The following is a 16,331-nucleotide window of genomic DNA, read 5'->3' on the forward strand; positions in this document are numbered from 1 at the left end:
ATATATCACATTTAAATGGATATATATATACAACATTATTGTTGTCGCTTAGTCGCTGTAAGCACACACTGGGGGTGGTGAGTACATTGTTTGAGTTGGAGCTCCAATTAACATTCATTATATAACTAAAAACAATGTCACAGCTCATATTATCCAACAACAAATTTATCAGCAGTATCTGAAGCAATAAAACAGCATTAACACGAGTACATATAAATCAATGAAAGGAAATATATTAATCCAAACAACAAATAGTTAATATATTTAAGAATAAAAATGGCGTACAATTTTCCTGGGATACCATCAGCAGCTATTCCTCCAATGGGTGAGTTGTCTGTGACCGGGATCTGGCCTCCTAAATCTATTTATATTCTATTTCATGATATAATGATACAATAGTTATTCTAAGTTTGAACTCAAGTAGAAACCCTCGTAGCATATCTATTTAAAAAGTTCAATCTTCCTTCAATAATGTGGTTAAACGTTCTAGGAATGGGTCCGATGGGTCTGGGACTCGCAGCAGGACCTCAAGGATTTATGGAATTGGCGAGCCAAGGATTCCCACCGTTGCCGCCACCATTGCCTCCTTTACCAGGTATGAATGACTCTCCTCTGGAGTTTGCCACCAAGAAGAACCAGCCACCTCCTATCCGCGAGAGCACCGAGGAACCTGCTGACAGGAGAACTGACTCCCTGGCCAACAAGAACAACGCCACCAGACGTGGAATTAACGGAAGTGGAAGTGACAGAGACAATAGAGACACTCGCGATGGCAGAAGGTCCAGAAATGACAGGAACGATCGTCGGGACCGTGACAGAGAAAGAGACAGGCGCGATGAGAGGAACGACAGGGACAGGAGAGATGAAAGAAGACTCGAAGAAAGATCTGGTTCCGCGGGAAACAATCAAGTGCAATCAACCAACACCCCGGCAACAACCAGTTCCAGCATCCCCACCCAGATGGAAACTGTAGCTACTAGTCCAGGTGTCTGGAGCATGGGAGTCGGCTATCAGATGATGGGAATGGCTCCCATAGGCCCCCCGATGAGTGCAATGCTAGGTGAAATGAGCTTGGGCCCACATATGAGTCACACGCACCATCACCACGGCTATGGTCCTATGGGTCTCGGGCTGATGCCTCATCCACATGAGGGTGCGATGCTCAGTGCTCAGATGCTGGGGACCGAGCAAATTATGAACGACACTGCCCAGCAGATGATGAATGTCGCTGCTGCTGCTGCGGCTGCTGCTAGTCTACAAGCTCCTACGCCAGATTCTAGTCATCAGAATGCCCCCAACAGCTCTGGCAATGGGTCCAACAATCCGGTTACCAAAGAAATAATCCACTGCAAGAGCTGCACACTCTTCCCGCCGAACCCAAACACTCCGGAGCGAACTACCAGGGAAAAACCTCCAGGCTGCCGTACCATTTTCGTGGGAGGTCTGCCGGAGAATATCACTGACGGGATTATCCAGGAGATATTCGAGCGGTGCGGGGAAATTACTACTCTGAGGTTGTCCAAGAAAAATTTCTGTCACATCAGGTTCGCCAGTGAGAATAGTGTCGACGGGGCTATCTATCTCTCAGGCTATAGGATCAGAATTGGCTCTAATGTTGATTCGGCTAACACAGGAAGGCTGTATGTCGACTTTGCTCATATTTATGCGCGGGATGACCAGTACGAATGGGAGTGCAAGCAAAGGCAGCTACAGAGGGAACAAAGACATCGCGAGAGGGTCGAAAAGGAAAGACAACGGCAGCCTTCTAGTCCACCACCGGTTGTTCATTATACTGACTATGAAGCTTCTAATATTTGTGAAAAGATTAAGCAGGATGATACTTTTATGAAAGCTGTTCAGGTAAATTGATTGTTAATTAATTTATTACTGTCAATATTTTTCACGATTTTAGTCTAAGTGTCTCTTATTTGGTTTTTATAATGAAAATTTTTTATAATTAACAAGTAATTGTGAAATTAAATTATTTAGATCGTGGTGACATGGCTGGAACGTGGAGACTGTACTAAAAGAAATTCAAATACTTTTTATTCAATGATCCAGTCAACGAATTCACACGTGAGAAGACTGTTATCCGAAAAAGCCTCATACGAAGAAGAGCTACAACGAGCTAAAGAACTGATGAAAGGGAGAATGCAAGGATTACTCATACAATGTACGTATTTATTGATAATTTATTAAAATGTATCTCTGTCTATCTTGCTGTTTCACCGCTGACTACAATACTCATAGCATAGTAAAGTGTACTGATTACGTACAAATGTTACCGCGTTTTATTCTCCACGGGTAAGTTTTTGCCGTAATTATAATAATATAAAAACCGGCTCTTCATATTTTATTTTATTTAAGTATTGATATTAAATATAATTACGCATTGCTCCTCGTCAAGTGTCTCTTCTTCATTGACGTGTCTGCTATTTATTATTATTCGTAGACACGTCAATTGTACTTTTGTACTTATCTCTCTATCTCTCTCTTTTTTTTAAACATTCTAGAGGGTTATTAATGTATTAATGTATATCTAGTCACTAAATTATTGCATGTTGCGGATGCTGAGGATTGGAAGGTGTTGGGTATAGTCATTTATATTTTTTTTGTCAAGATAATTCTTGTACAAATAAAACTACTTAACTTGAAAAATTTCTTATAAATAGCTGAATAATTTACAAATAAATCTAGGATTCTTGCTGCGATTATCATCAATGGAAAATAAATTTATTGTAGTTGTAAAGGAACACAGTACATGTACTTAGGAATTATAAATAATACCTAAAGAAAAGAGAGAGAGAGAGTTGGAGAAGAATTATTTTTAAAAAATTGTGAGCTGAATTTAACGCTGGGTACAACAGAGGATTTGTTGTGTTTTTTTTTTTGTATGCGACATGCAACATCCGCGTCGATCGACAACAGTCAGTCAGATAGAACGTGTGTTCACCGCAGCAAGTCATAAGAAAGTATGGGATCACTTCACCAAGGCCCAACGCAAGAACATCGAGATGTGGAAGAAACAGTCATCGGTATGTATTAATCGCACCTTCCGATGTTTTTAAAGCGGACCGTTTTTTAAAAATATCTCAGTAAATGAAATCGGAAGGGTAGCGCCTCCCCTTTTATCCCCAAGGCACAGATCCATCCAATGATGTAAGTAATTTAAATAAATTTGTTAATGGATAAAAGGTAAGTTATAAAGGCCCCAGGATTTACTCATCAATCGATTAATCCATCAGTTAATAAATAATTATAATATTTATACACCTACACTACACCCGCGATTTATCAAGAGGAATTAGGTATAAAAAATAATTTTTGTTTTTTTTTTTTTTTAATTTATCAATGGCTTATTTAATTGCTATGTCTACAGAACACGGACTACAGCAGTAAATAAAAACTCCAGCTGATAAATTCTTCAAGTTCCGGTTAAATGTCGTTGCTGATTACTGATTACTCTTCTGTATTTATACTTGTACTTAACATTTATTTTGAATGTAAATGCTTGGCTTTTAGTTATAAATTATTATTATTATTATTTGTTAATTTAATTAATAATAAAAGGTGGCGGGTCACGTAGAAAAATATTTAATTTACTATTGATAATTCGCGATTAGCACTGAGAAATACACTCAGAATACGATATGCATGCACATTAATATTTTTATGTCAACATTTATTTCATTTTTTCCTTATTCACAATAAATTTCATTCTGAATACTGTTTGATATTTTTAATGATTGAGAGAAAAATATTTTATTGTTATATTTATATAAACAGGAGATCAAAGCCGTTCAGCTGGAAGAAGCCGTTGTGACAGGAGTCGGCGAAGGGGAAATGGAAGTGTCTGACTCGGAGGATGAGCCCCAAAGAAAAAAAGCAAGGATACAAGGAAGCGAAGCTGAAGGAGATGAAAGAGTTCATGCGATCCTGAAAGAAGAGTCTGAGAGTCTTAGATGTCAGCTTGAGGCTTACAAAAATGAGGTATTGATTTTTAGTCATAAAAATTGCTACAATTAAAATTAATTTTTTTTTTTACATGAATATTTTGTCGTGGGGCTATTGATCTTATTATTTCATCGCTTTGCAGGTTGATTTATTAAAATCAGAGACCAAGATAGAAGTTGATGCCAAAGATAAACAAATAAAAATGTTGCAACAAACATTGAAGGGTATGCAGGAGCAATTGCTTCAGTCTCAGAAGCAACAGGTGCAAGATGACCAAAAAATAAAAGATTTAACTGTTAAATTAAATTCAATAGGCGATAATAGTTGTTCGACTGAAAATGAAGTGATAACTTTAGATAAAGATGATGACTCGGTTGTTGTCAGTGAGGAGCCGCGAACTCCTAGACCTCTTATTGCTGCTATACCTGGCTGTGTTCAAATAACTCAAAAAGACGCTAAATTAATTGGTAAATCTGCAATTTATAGTTAATGTTTGGAAATCAAACTAGAACTAAAATAATTTTCTTTTAATTCAGGACTAATGGCGACGTTTCTTCATATTCATCCATTCGGGGCTAGCGTTGACTACGTTTGGTCTTATTTACAAAAAATGGAGCCAGGAATCAGGCCCAGTGAAGTCGAAGCTCTGATGCAACGATTTCCTCAGGTATTTAAGCAAGAACTGTCTGGAATAGGTGCTAACATGGAGCGTCGTTGGCAGTTTTCTGGCTTTAATGTGCAGCCTTCGAGATCAGCGATTCATTGACGACAAAACAACGTTGACAGAATTAATGGTACTGGTGATAATCTAGTGGATTTAATAAGTTAAATTCAAAGTCATAAGTAATTATAAAATTAAAGACAAACTATTAACTAAAATTGTGATTGTAGGAAAATTTTTTAATGCTAATAATGCTGATTAGATGAATTGCAACTTGCCATATTAAATTTTTAAGTAACATATTGAATTTTGATGAGTGATTTTTTGGCTTTTATAAATTCTTCATACTATTGTATTGTATATTAATTAATTTAATTTTAACATATCAATTTATTAGGGTTCTAAAAAAAATAATTCATTTTGATTGGTTAATAAATTAATTAAATTTAAACACTGAGTACAGATTCATTATCTTTTTATTTAAAAATTAAATAAGAAAATTATAAGGTAAGTTAACATTCCTTATAAATAATCAAGGATCCGTAAATTTTCTTTTTTTTTTTCTTTCAGACACTAATTTAAGTGCGTTTACTCTTGGTTACTTCTTTGACCTGAAGACCTGCAATCATACAAAATTCCATATTTAATAAAATAACTGATTTAAATATTACAGATTATAATTAATTAATCGCTAAAATGAAAGTATAAATTACCTGGGGGAAGAGATTGCTTCAACTTCTCCGCCTTTTCTTTGTCGGTGATGACTAACGTGTACAGAAATCTTGAACACCGCACCTTGAATTTGACATTCTCAGCATTCTTCTTTATTTTAACAGCTGTAAAAATTAAAATTTGATAAGCAATCACTAATTACTGATAAAAAGTTTAAAAAATATATATATATATTTACACTTGGCGTCCTTTCTTCTGGCTTTAAGGAGGAAGTCCTTAATTTCATTGATTTCTCGAGGCTGAAAAAATTAAATAATCAATTTTCAATAGTCAGCAATCTATAAATAAATAAATTAATAATTTGCGTTTGATTTGGCGATACGACTATAAAAATTATTCGGCAGCACCAGCAAGCATATTTTTCTTGGGTTTGTATCAAATAAATTTCAATAAATTGATTTTCTAAATTTAATTTTCGTCATAATATTCAAATATAAAAATTATTCATTAGATGCAAGTTTAAATTTATACAAATTTATTGAAACAAGTAGAATTTTTCACAATACATGAGGTCTTTTTTTTGTTTTTGTTTTATATCAATTTTTTTTTTTAATTTACTTAAATTGAAAACATTAAATGTATCCAATATTTATTTATAAAAACAAAATAAATAATTGTGCTATTTTTAGAACTCTATAAATATTTAAATATCGAAAAATAATTTTATAAATAATTACCATGTTGAAGTGCTAGGTTATGTCCAGGTAATCTGTAAAAATAAAATAAAATAATTAAAATATAATTAGTGGATTTATCCAGCATATAAATGAAGAATTCGATTTATATAATGAGCTTGTTGGATAGTTTTAATTTTTCGGGCAATTAAATAAATTAACATTAACAATTAATTATAAAAATGTTGCGTGGGCACTTACCTAGACTATAACGTAAAAGAAAGAGAGAAGGCGACTCCATTTTGTTATTTACTGGGAAATGAGCTGTCATCTAGCGGGATTGTCAAAAACGAATTATTAGTCAGCCAATGAGGGTGGAATAAACAGAGAAGTTACCGGAAGCTTACTACCTAGGTTGACGTCAAAAAAAATAAAAAAAGTAGTCGAGAAACCGCGAGAAATGCGAGTAGGAGTGGATAACAGAGGACAGCTTGCTGGTCGGTGATGGGTCAGTAGCTATATGTTTTAAGGGTATGAAGTGTATTGTAAGTCGGCCATACTCAAACAATCGCCGAACGACGACGATCAACGACCGAAGAATCTCTGTCTCTGAGTCTGGTTTTGCGAGCGAGTAAAGAGCTTGCGGCACTTATAAAACGGACTGAGCTGAGACTAGACATTGCGTACATACTAAACTACATTTTAATACACCGATTATTATAATAACTGTAACAAATATTATAATCATATAACATTGGATTATAATAACTATTTTGCAAGTACACGGTACACGAATACTACGAGTACGAGAGGTATCGTCGATCGAGCCAGGATCATTCAGATAAATTAATTATCGTTTTATTTTATTTTATTTGATAATAAATTCGCGGTGATTTTAGTATCGACAACTTTACGCACCAGTACGTTTATAATTATTTATAATTATTGTGGCTGGAGACATAGATGCGCTTAAGGAATAACACGATAAACAGTTGTTGTTGGTGTTTTTGTATTGTGATAAGTGTGGTGAACGATTGCGCAAGTTGTCGTGGTTGCCATTGGAACTCTGGTGATGATATAAATTTCTCTATTCTCAGTAACATCAAAAGATTATTGTTTTATTCCAGCGAAAAATTTTTAACCACCTACGAGGCGAGATTCTCAAATAAACTGGGATAATAAGTATGAGCACCAAGGCGTCTGTTAATAGACGGGTCCTGGCGATCCAAGCTAAAAAAAAACGTTACAAGCCAACTAAGCGCAAGGGTGCTAAGTCTACTGGTAGTAATTCACAGCAAGACAATACTGATAATTCTTCGGGAGCACATTGCTCAAAGACATCATCAGCAACGGCAGCCCGTCAATCTGATCAGGATGGCAATGGCCCGAGACCATTTACTGCTGATAATGGGAATAGGTAACTATCATAACTATAATTACATTTTTATTATTATCATTTTTACTATTTTTATTCATTAATCAATCAATATAGGTTAGAACCAAGTCACAGCTCAAGCAACGAAACAATCGAAGATGACGATGACGTTTATAGCAGTGAAGAGGAAGAACAAGAAGATAGTAGCGATTATTGTCACGGTGGTTATCATCCAGTTAAAATAGGCGATCTTTTTTTAAATCGTTATCATGTTACGAGGAAACTTGGCTGGGGACATTTTTCAACAGTTTGGCTTTGTTGGGATTTACAAGTGAGACAATATTTAATATGTTAATTGACATTATTAATATTATTTTAATTTTTCATGATTAATATTGATGACATTTTTTTTAATTTTATAGGATAAGAGATTTGTCGCGTTGAAAGTTGTCAAGTCTGCGTCACACTTTACCGAAACAGCATTAGACGAAATAAAATTATTGAAAGATGTACGCGATACGGATCCTAATGATCCCAAACGTAACAAAACAGTACAACTGCTTACGGATTTTAAAATCAGTGGTATTAATGGGTTACATGTCTGTATGGTGTTTGAAGTACTGGGACACAACCTTCTTAAGTTAATTATTAAATCAAATTACCGTGGGATACCGCGTAATAATGTTAAACGTATCATCAGGCAGGTTCTTGAGGGTCTTGATTATTTACACAATAAATGTGAGTATTGTTGTTTTATTGAAATAATAATTAAAAATTTTATTTTATTCCTAAAAGTGGTTGCAACACAAATATTATTATTTGTTCTTCATTATACTTGAAATCTAAATAAATTGTGTAATCTATTACAGGTAAAATTATCCACACTGATATTAAACCAGAGAATGTATTGATATGTGTTGATGAAACTTATATAAGAAAATTGGCAGTGGTAGCAACAGAATTGCACTCTTTGGGTCTAAAATTGCCAGTATCGTTGGTATCAACAGCTCCTAAAAAATTTCAAGAGCCGACTGTTAATTCAAAAATGTCGAAAAATAAAAAGAAAAGATTGAAGAAAAAGGCCAAACGTCAAAATGAGTTGTTGAAAAAACAGATGGAGCAAATTGAAGAGCTTGAAGAGAGATCAAAGAACATTAATAACACACAGAACGGTGGGAGTGCTGGTGGACAGGGTGATAATAACAGTGGAGGAGGTATCAGCGAAACCAACAGCCCAACAACAGACCAAGATCAAAATACCGAGAGTATTGATGATAATACTGAGAGTAAAGAGTCACCGGATATATCTGACCCGGTAATCACCTCACCTCATCGTGGTGTTAATGGTATTGTTACAGATTTAGCGACTTGTGGGAGCTCAGATAATATGGATAATACATTGTCATCATCAGCATCATCGTCAGATAATAAGTCATCATTAGGATTAATTAATCAAGAGGCGACTGCTGGCGGCGCTCAGATTCCTCCTGGTGACAAAAGCTGTGGCGATGGTCTTTCTTCGTTGATAACAGCAACAACAACCGATACGGCTGCTGATGTCAATACTGGTACTAGTACTGGGGATAATAATGGTAGTAGTGGTGGTGGTAATGGTGGTGGTTCGAACAACAGTCGTGATAATTCAACACGCACTGTCAATTCCGCGGATAATAAACATCCTAAACGTATGTCCGTAGCTCCATTAGATCCGGCTCTTGTTGACTGTGAGGTAGAAGTTAAGATTGCTGATCTTGGTAACGCGTGTTGGGTTGATAAAAAATTCACAGAAGACATTCAAACAAGGCAGTACAGGTCCCTGGAAGTTTTATTGGGTGCTGGGTACAGTACTTCGGCAGACATTTGGTCTACTGCTTGTATGGCATTTGAATTAGCTACTGGTGATTATTTGTTTGAACCTCACAGTGGTGCTGATTATTCAAGGTATTTTTAATTTTTAATTTTAACATATTCTAAAAATTTATCATTTTTTAAAATATGTTAAATTATTTAAAATAATTATTATTTATTCTTACAGAGACGAAGATCACTTGGCGCATATTATTGAATTACTTGGTGAAATACCCCGTCGTATTGCATTGTCTGGAAAATACTCAAAAGCATTTTTTAACAAAAAAGGGGAATTGAAACACATAACTGGTCTGAAGCCATGGGGATTGTACGAAGTATTGACTGAAAAGTACGACTGGTCACCCAGCGAAGCACGTGAATTTGCAGATTTTCTGATTCCTATGCTCGACTTTGATCCGGATAATCGTAATACTGCCGCTGAATGCCTCAAGCACCCGTGGCTGCAGATAAAATGAAATAAAAACAACAATTGAACTTGCAAGGAAAATAAATAATAAAATTAAACGTAAACGTTGAGTAAAAGTTGAAGATAATTTAAGTTTTTTTTTTTTTTTCCATGATACAAGCTCTCAAGCTGCAGCGTCAGCTAAAAAGTTTTTTAAGCTTTTCAAAAAAATTTTTACTCCGCGAAAGAAAATCTCAGTCGTAATGGATTTTTTTTTCTTAATACATTGAATATTTAAATGTCTTGTTCCTCCTGAAACACCAATGCGTTACAGTTTTAAACTGTGCGCTATAATGATTCTCAATAATAATAATAATAATAATAATAATAATAATAATCATTATTAATATTAGATTAATGATGTACAAAAAAGAATAACATACCCAAAAAAAATTCTTTTGTAGTTTATCACATTTACAATTTGACCTGCTGAGAATTATAAGTACACCAATGAAATTGTATTATAATACCAATAGCGATATGAATCATTTATTAATAAATAAATGTATTAATTAATATTAATAATTGTAGTGATAATGATAAATAGTATCGAGCTTTTAAATTATCCGCGAGGTAAGCCTTGACATTCCGGTCTGTGATACTCGCAATTAAAATTTCTCCCACTGTTTATAGAGTAAAAAAAAAAGAAATTGATTAACGATTCTCAGCAGAAAAATTTATTATAATTATAATAATTATGTATTAAATTTAAATTCATACTTTTGCTCTTATGAATAATAATTTTTTAGCAACAATGACTTTAATTAAAATAAGTTATTGAGAATCATAAACGCACTAAACTAAATGTGATTTACTTTGAACGAGATTCATAATGTAATAGTAATTAATAATAATTATTAATTAATAATAATAATTTTTAGATTGTACCTTTGTTTCTTTTTTTTTTTTTTTTATTGATAATTTTCGTTAATTTTTATGTCTTCGATAAATTCATAGTCTTGCCGAATAAATCAAGACTTGCCAATTACTGTCTTCTTGTTTATTATTTAAAAATTATTATTATTAGTTAATTATTAATATTTATTTGATTATATATAAATTATAAATGTATCATCCCTGAATCATTGCTGTACAGTATCATATAAGTAGTGTAATTTTATCGCGTCTTGCATTAATCAGGTGGAAATAAAAAACAACAACAATTAATAATATTACTACTAATAACAATAATAATAAATGTTGAGTCAATCGGAGTCAAAATTTTTCTAAACTGGCGTAAATTTTAAAAAATAATTTTTTATAATTAAATTTGATATTTTTTTTTTAATCGTGAATGTCCTTATATTAATCACAAGTGCCGTTTTTTAATTATTCGTATAAAGTAAATAAATAAAAGCAATATCTTTTGTAAATAGATCCGATTGACTTAACGAGGCGAATTATTGCTCTGAATTCGTCCATTAATTTTTTTTAAATATTTAATTTATTGTTACATTTTTTTTACGTATTTAAAATTAAGATTTTCACTATCGGGTTTTATAAATCTCAGTACTGTATTATTTATAATTAACGATAAAATTATTCAGACTTGATTGAATATTATAATTAACAAAAACAATTACTCGTGATGCTAATTGCATCAAATGCTGCTTCTTTGACTGATGTACAATAGAAACAAGAAATAATTGAAAAATTCGTTATGAATAAAAATACTTTAAAAAAATTGCGTTTAATGACAGTTGAGTGCAGTGAAGAACAGCAGAATGACATTCATTTATGTATAAAAAATTTATTATTATCAATAATTAATTAATTAACTAAGATTTAAAAGCAAAGAATAATAAATTTATGTTGTGAATAGATTTTCTTGATCACGTAATTAGAATCAGCAATTAATACTTGCCGTTAAAGAGAAATAAAAAATACGTCTGGAGCAATTTATTTATAATAGAAAAATTTTTTATTTATATTTGTATTGTACTGATTTAAAAAAATTTTTTTAAGTCAATACTTGAATAGTTATCATTTTAAATAATTGCTCCAGTTAGGAGGATATTAATCAAATAAAAAATTATTAACTATAAATTGATAAATTATTAATTAATAGTAATTACATAGTGGAATAAATGATGTGAGTGGTTACGATAAACGTTGATGTGTTTTGTAGATGCTGCCTATTCCCCACATGTGCCCAATTAAATAATATGGACATTTAATTATTAATCCATTGAAAAAAAAAAAAATAATTACAATAATAATTAAAAAAAACAAACAACAATTATTACAATAAATAGATCCTTTATTACGTAGAATTCTTCCGTGAAACCAGCAATCCCGAAGATTAAATTATTAACGAAATAAATTATCATTAAAACAAAAGATTATTAGTATGTTGTTATAATTAATCTTGAGTAATGACTCGTTAGCTTTTAAGTTAAGTAAGTACACTTTATTTAATATAAATTTCTTTATTGTCGATATACAATTTGTTTAGATTATTTTAAATGTGAATAATTAAAATTATTTATTTAATATTTTTTTTGTTCGTCAATAAAGATAACATCTAATAAAATATAAATAAAAATTGTTTATAATTAAAACCTGAGGCCGTTCAGTCAACTCTATGTACACATTTTAAAAAATAACTTAATTGTGCATATAAATAAAATTTACATTTCAAGCGTGATGAACTTTTAATACTAAAGATTATTTATAAATAATATAACTAAAATTGATCACAATTATAGACGTGCGTGCAGAAAGATAAATATTAATGTGAAGACGGCCTGCCGTACAATTTAAAACTTTAAATTAAATTCATTTATATTTACAATAATAATTAGCAAAAATATTTTATAGAATTTTAAAAAACTAAACTTTCGGATTCATTTTTCGTTTATTTATCATCTTGTCAATTATTCTGATAAATCCTCGTAACATCTGAAAATTATACCCTAAATTAATTTATAAATTATCAATACTAAAAATTAAATTATTTATTAACAAATAAATAGCCACGGACTGCTCTTTAAAGCAAAAAAATTTACACACTGAAAGTAAAATCTAAAGCATTTAAAAATCAAAAGCAAACCCAAGTTTTAGTTACACACTGAAGCAGAGTTTGTATTTAAAATTTAATAGCTGATGCTTCAATAAAAACCCTGCACTGTTATTTGAATGATATATAATAACAATAATCGTAAAATGTATGGCGTTTACATACAGTAAGCATCACAATAATAGCTTTGAAACACTTGGCACACCCTTTCATATATCTATTTAAATACTCAATATAGACCCGTGGCGATTTGGACGTCCTTTTTTTCCTCCGGCTGTGACACAATGGCTCTCGCTCCTGGTATTTGCGTGTGCATTCCCCTCGGATTTATTAATCGAGCCCGAATTGTGTAACTGTGCCGTGGAAGCTGTTGTCTCGTCGTCCTCGTCCGATTCGACAGGGCTTATCCTTATCGCTTGATACCACTGGTTCGTTAGGTCCGTCATTTGCGATTTACAGTCCTTTAGTTCCTGCTGCGTGAATCGACGAGTGAAAAAGGGAATGAAGAATTTCAAGTCCCAGCGAGCGAACCCACCGATTCTAGATTGTCTAAAAGATACATCCATTTCTTCTTCCGTCAGCTCTGATAAATGCTCCGAGTCAATTGTTTGTCCCTAAAATAAAAAAAAATAAAAAATAATTTTTTATCATATAAAAAAAATACAATATATTAATTTGAAAAAAAATAATTACCCATTCTCTAGTTTTACTCAATGAAATTTCTTTATCGCGCTTCTTTCTTCTTCCACCGCCACCAATAATTCCTGTATTTGATTTCTTCTCAGCTCTGAGGAACTTTAAAAGCGGCATAGTGGACCCTCCAAAAAATAGCGTGGTAAACAAAACAATAATAAGAGTCGTTGTGATGATAACATGTCGTGTTTCGTCGCTGAAATTAAGATGGAGAGACAGTGCGTAAGAAATAGCTCCACGTAGTCCGCTGAACCACATAATGAACATCATCTTCTTGGTGATTTGGTGCTCTCGAAACCGATTAACCAGCAATGCCAGAGGAAATATATTTGCCGCGCGTCCAATCAAACACAAAATAAGCGACCAGGTGACTAAGGCCGGCTCGACTCTGTGTCGAAAGCTGAATAACGCCAATCCCAGATAAGCAAAAACGCAAGTTTCTGCAATAAACGCCAGTGTCCTCATAGTCTGCTGCATTGTAATCTGCGTGACTGTCGACAGGTTGAAATGAGTGTAGTGCGACATGACGATGCCGTTGAATAAGATTGCCATTATACCAGACAGCTGTATCCCTTCTGCCAAAACATACGGTGCGTAGGTGAACACCAGCATAATCCCAAACTCCAGTGATGGATTCTTACGTAGATCGACGTGTTTCAATAGCAGCGCGCTTATCAGCGCAAATACCACGCCGATCCCAGCAGACGCGAAGAACATCAAGCAGAACCTGTTTAGTCCTAGAATAATGGCATCTCCTGTAGTAGATCCGTTGTTTGATTCCAGAACTGAGGTTGTCAGGACAATAGCGATGGCGTCATTTAAAATAGATTCTCCAAACACCAACATGTTCAAAACTGGATCCACGTCTAGCGCATGAAAAATGGCAACAGTTGCCACAGGATCCACCGCGGATATCAAGGATCCAAAAGCGAAACTCTCGACGAAGCTTAACTTGTACGCAACTTGTGCTAATCCGAGCAAGTAAATCCCAGCACCGATCACAAACGCACTGATTGCTGTACCGAATATTGCAAACACCAAAATGCTGCCGATGTTTTGGAAAAAGTTACCTTTGTGCAAATTGTAGCCAGACTCGAAAATAATCGGCGGTAGTAGAACGAGAAAAAATGCTGTTGGTGAGAAGGCTTCTTCTTTTTTCCAATTAGCAATGTCCTTGTGGGACATGAAGTTTATGAACATCCCAATGGCTGCTCCCAGGAAGACTATCACCACTGACTCGGGCAGGTATTGGAAGTTGGTCTGCAACATTAAGTGAATGAGAAGAATGCCCAGTGCTAGGACACACAAGACGAAAAATATAGACATTGAACTGTTGTGTTCATCTTCAGCAGATTCTTTCGCCGGGAGCACTGGTTCTATGATCGCTGGAGTTGTCGATGTTATGTTTGTTATATTAACAGGTACTATGTCTATCTTGGGCGTCGTTGTTTCATTAGTGTTGTTGATTACTGCACTTGGTGAGACAGTCGTGACGTTTATTGACGAAGTTTGCTCGGATTTAGCAGATTGCTCGGATCGGGTGGTAGTTGTCGCTTTTGTAGTACTGAGAGTTGTCTGTACCTGGACATCGTGAGAGATTGTTACATTTCCACTGGGAGCTGGATTTATGTTGACAGCTGTCGTAAGATTGCTGCTGAGAATTTTTTTCAGTGGTTCCAGGTCCGTTGCTGATGTCGAGAGTGGTGCTGCTGTGGATGTCGCATTTTGTTCTGCTGGTTTTATGTCATCTCCAGCTGCTGAAGTTATTAATAGTAGTATTAGTGGTATAATCCATTTGTAAGTAGTTGAATTACGTGAGTTTGACATTTTTACGTCAGCCATATAAACATTTTTTGGATTTAATGTTAGTTTCAATTCTATTTATTTTGCAATCACTGTTTTTTAATCACAATTTCACAACACACGTAATTTTATGTCATCTGTCATCATTCTGAATTTTTTTATTAATAATTTCAATTCTGCGCCATCTTGAAGGGAAAAGAGAAGACTGATAAAAAAATGACAGTACCGACGCGATTTTATTCATGTGTATGCACACGCTCGCAATTACCAAATATATACATTTTGTAATTAATATAAGTATACATAACAAAATATTTTGCCACTCACAAAAATTATAAATTAATTTTTATAAATAAATAAATAAATATAAAAAATGACTGGTGGTAAAAATTCACAAGGAGCATTTCAACCGGTAATTATTTTTTTTTTTTTTATTAATTTATTGTTGAAACATGTTCAATAACTAAATAATTTTTTTATATTTTCTAACATTTATAATTTTATTTTTCAGGACTCGGATGTTCATATTTCGTATGAAGATCAGCAGAAAATAAATAAATTTGCCAAACAAAATGCTCTAATGGATGATTTAAAAGAAGAATTAAAGTCGAAGCAGGTGAATATTATTAGTGAAAAAAAGAAACACCCGGTCTGCTATTTTACTTGGTTTGCTTATTGTTGGTTTTTTTTTTTACAGAACGATTTAAAAAACTTGCAAGATGCTAGTGATGAATTAGCATTGATGGATGATGATGCTAAAATTCCTTATCGTATTGGTGATTTATTTGTATCCCAGGATGTTGAAAAGACTCAGGTACGTTTGTCATTCTCTCAGCTATCTAATTATATACATGAACTTGTCAATGTAATATCAAATTATTTGCAGGCTTGCTTAGAAGAAGCAAAAGAAAAAAAATTGGCAGAAATAAAATTACTTGAAACAAAGTGCGCTGATCTTAAAAGTGTAATGACCGATTTGAAAGCTCAATTGTACGCTAAATTTGGTAGCCACATCAATTTAGAAGCTGAAGAAGACTAAATCATCAATCAATTAAGCTACAATCAATTTTATTCTCAATAAATTTTTTTAATATTAATAAATGCATTACTTGAACTTAACAATCGATTTATTTATACACTTGAAATTTATTTATAAGTTTGATTGT

General features: G+C 33.2%; 5 protein-coding genes across 6 annotated transcripts; 3 read left to right on the top strand and 2 right to left on the bottom strand.

The window, feature by feature from the left end:
* Nucleotides 1-184: 184 nt before the first annotated feature.
* Nucleotides 185-5,012, top strand: LOC123274536 (ecto-NOX disulfide-thiol exchanger 2). Its single transcript, XM_044742193.1, has 7 exons — nucleotides 185-325; nucleotides 491-1,860; nucleotides 1,990-2,173; nucleotides 2,929-3,035; nucleotides 3,787-3,990; nucleotides 4,097-4,421; nucleotides 4,491-5,012. Exons 1-7 carry the CDS (start codon nucleotides 277-279, stop codon nucleotides 4,718-4,720), a joined length of 2,469 nt encoding a protein of 822 aa, XP_044598128.1. The 5' UTR covers nucleotides 185-276; the 3' UTR covers nucleotides 4,721-5,012.
* Nucleotides 5,013-5,073: 61 nt separating this feature from the next.
* Nucleotides 5,074-6,306, bottom strand: LOC123274548 (60S ribosomal protein L38). Its single transcript, XM_044742220.1, has 5 exons — nucleotides 6,223-6,306; nucleotides 6,025-6,056; nucleotides 5,526-5,586; nucleotides 5,329-5,451; nucleotides 5,074-5,234 (listed from the first exon to the last, which is right to left on the bottom strand). Exons 2-5 carry the CDS (start codon nucleotides 6,025-6,027, stop codon nucleotides 5,194-5,196), a joined length of 228 nt encoding a protein of 75 aa, XP_044598155.1. The 5' UTR covers nucleotides 6,028-6,056; nucleotides 6,223-6,306; the 3' UTR covers nucleotides 5,074-5,193.
* A 181-nt stretch (nucleotides 6,307-6,487) lies between these two features.
* On the top strand, nucleotides 6,488-11,523 carry LOC123274539 (SRSF protein kinase 3). Of its 2 annotated transcripts, XM_044742200.1 has the most exons (7): nucleotides 6,488-6,881; nucleotides 7,089-7,378; nucleotides 7,454-7,667; nucleotides 7,759-8,074; nucleotides 8,206-8,928; nucleotides 9,034-9,277; nucleotides 9,372-11,523. In XM_044742200.1, the coding sequence occupies exons 2-7, from the start codon at nucleotides 7,146-7,148 to the stop codon at nucleotides 9,658-9,660; spliced, it is 2,019 nt and encodes a 672-aa protein (XP_044598135.1). In that variant the 5' UTR covers nucleotides 6,488-6,881; nucleotides 7,089-7,145; the 3' UTR covers nucleotides 9,661-11,523. The 2 variants fall into 2 exon arrangements, with proteins under 2 accessions (XP_044598135.1, XP_044598136.1); XM_044742201.1 differs by having other exon boundaries at nucleotides 6,489-7,378; nucleotides 8,206-8,904.
* Nucleotides 11,524-11,892: 369 nt separating this feature from the next.
* LOC123274537 (sodium/hydrogen exchanger 8) lies at nucleotides 11,893-15,312 on the bottom strand. The gene is made up of 3 exons (XM_044742194.1): nucleotides 13,363-15,312; nucleotides 12,910-13,283; nucleotides 11,893-12,551 (listed from the first exon to the last, which is right to left on the bottom strand). The coding sequence occupies exons 1-3, from the start codon at nucleotides 15,202-15,204 to the stop codon at nucleotides 12,527-12,529; spliced, it is 2,241 nt and encodes a 746-aa protein (XP_044598129.1). The 5' UTR covers nucleotides 15,205-15,312; the 3' UTR covers nucleotides 11,893-12,526.
* Nucleotides 15,313-15,395: 83 nt separating this feature from the next.
* Nucleotides 15,396-16,284, top strand: LOC123274547 (probable prefoldin subunit 4). The gene is made up of 4 exons (XM_044742219.1): nucleotides 15,396-15,577; nucleotides 15,677-15,781; nucleotides 15,863-15,979; nucleotides 16,052-16,284. Exons 1-4 carry the CDS (start codon nucleotides 15,539-15,541, stop codon nucleotides 16,202-16,204), a joined length of 414 nt encoding a protein of 137 aa, XP_044598154.1. The 5' UTR covers nucleotides 15,396-15,538; the 3' UTR covers nucleotides 16,205-16,284.
* Nucleotides 16,285-16,331: the final 47 nt, after the last annotated feature.

The sequence above is a fragment of the Cotesia glomerata genome, unplaced genomic scaffold, assembly GCF_020080835.1.
Source record: "Cotesia glomerata isolate CgM1 unplaced genomic scaffold, MPM_Cglom_v2.3 scaffold_41, whole genome shotgun sequence".
NCBI lineage: Eukaryota > Metazoa > Arthropoda > Insecta > Hymenoptera > Braconidae > Cotesia > Cotesia glomerata.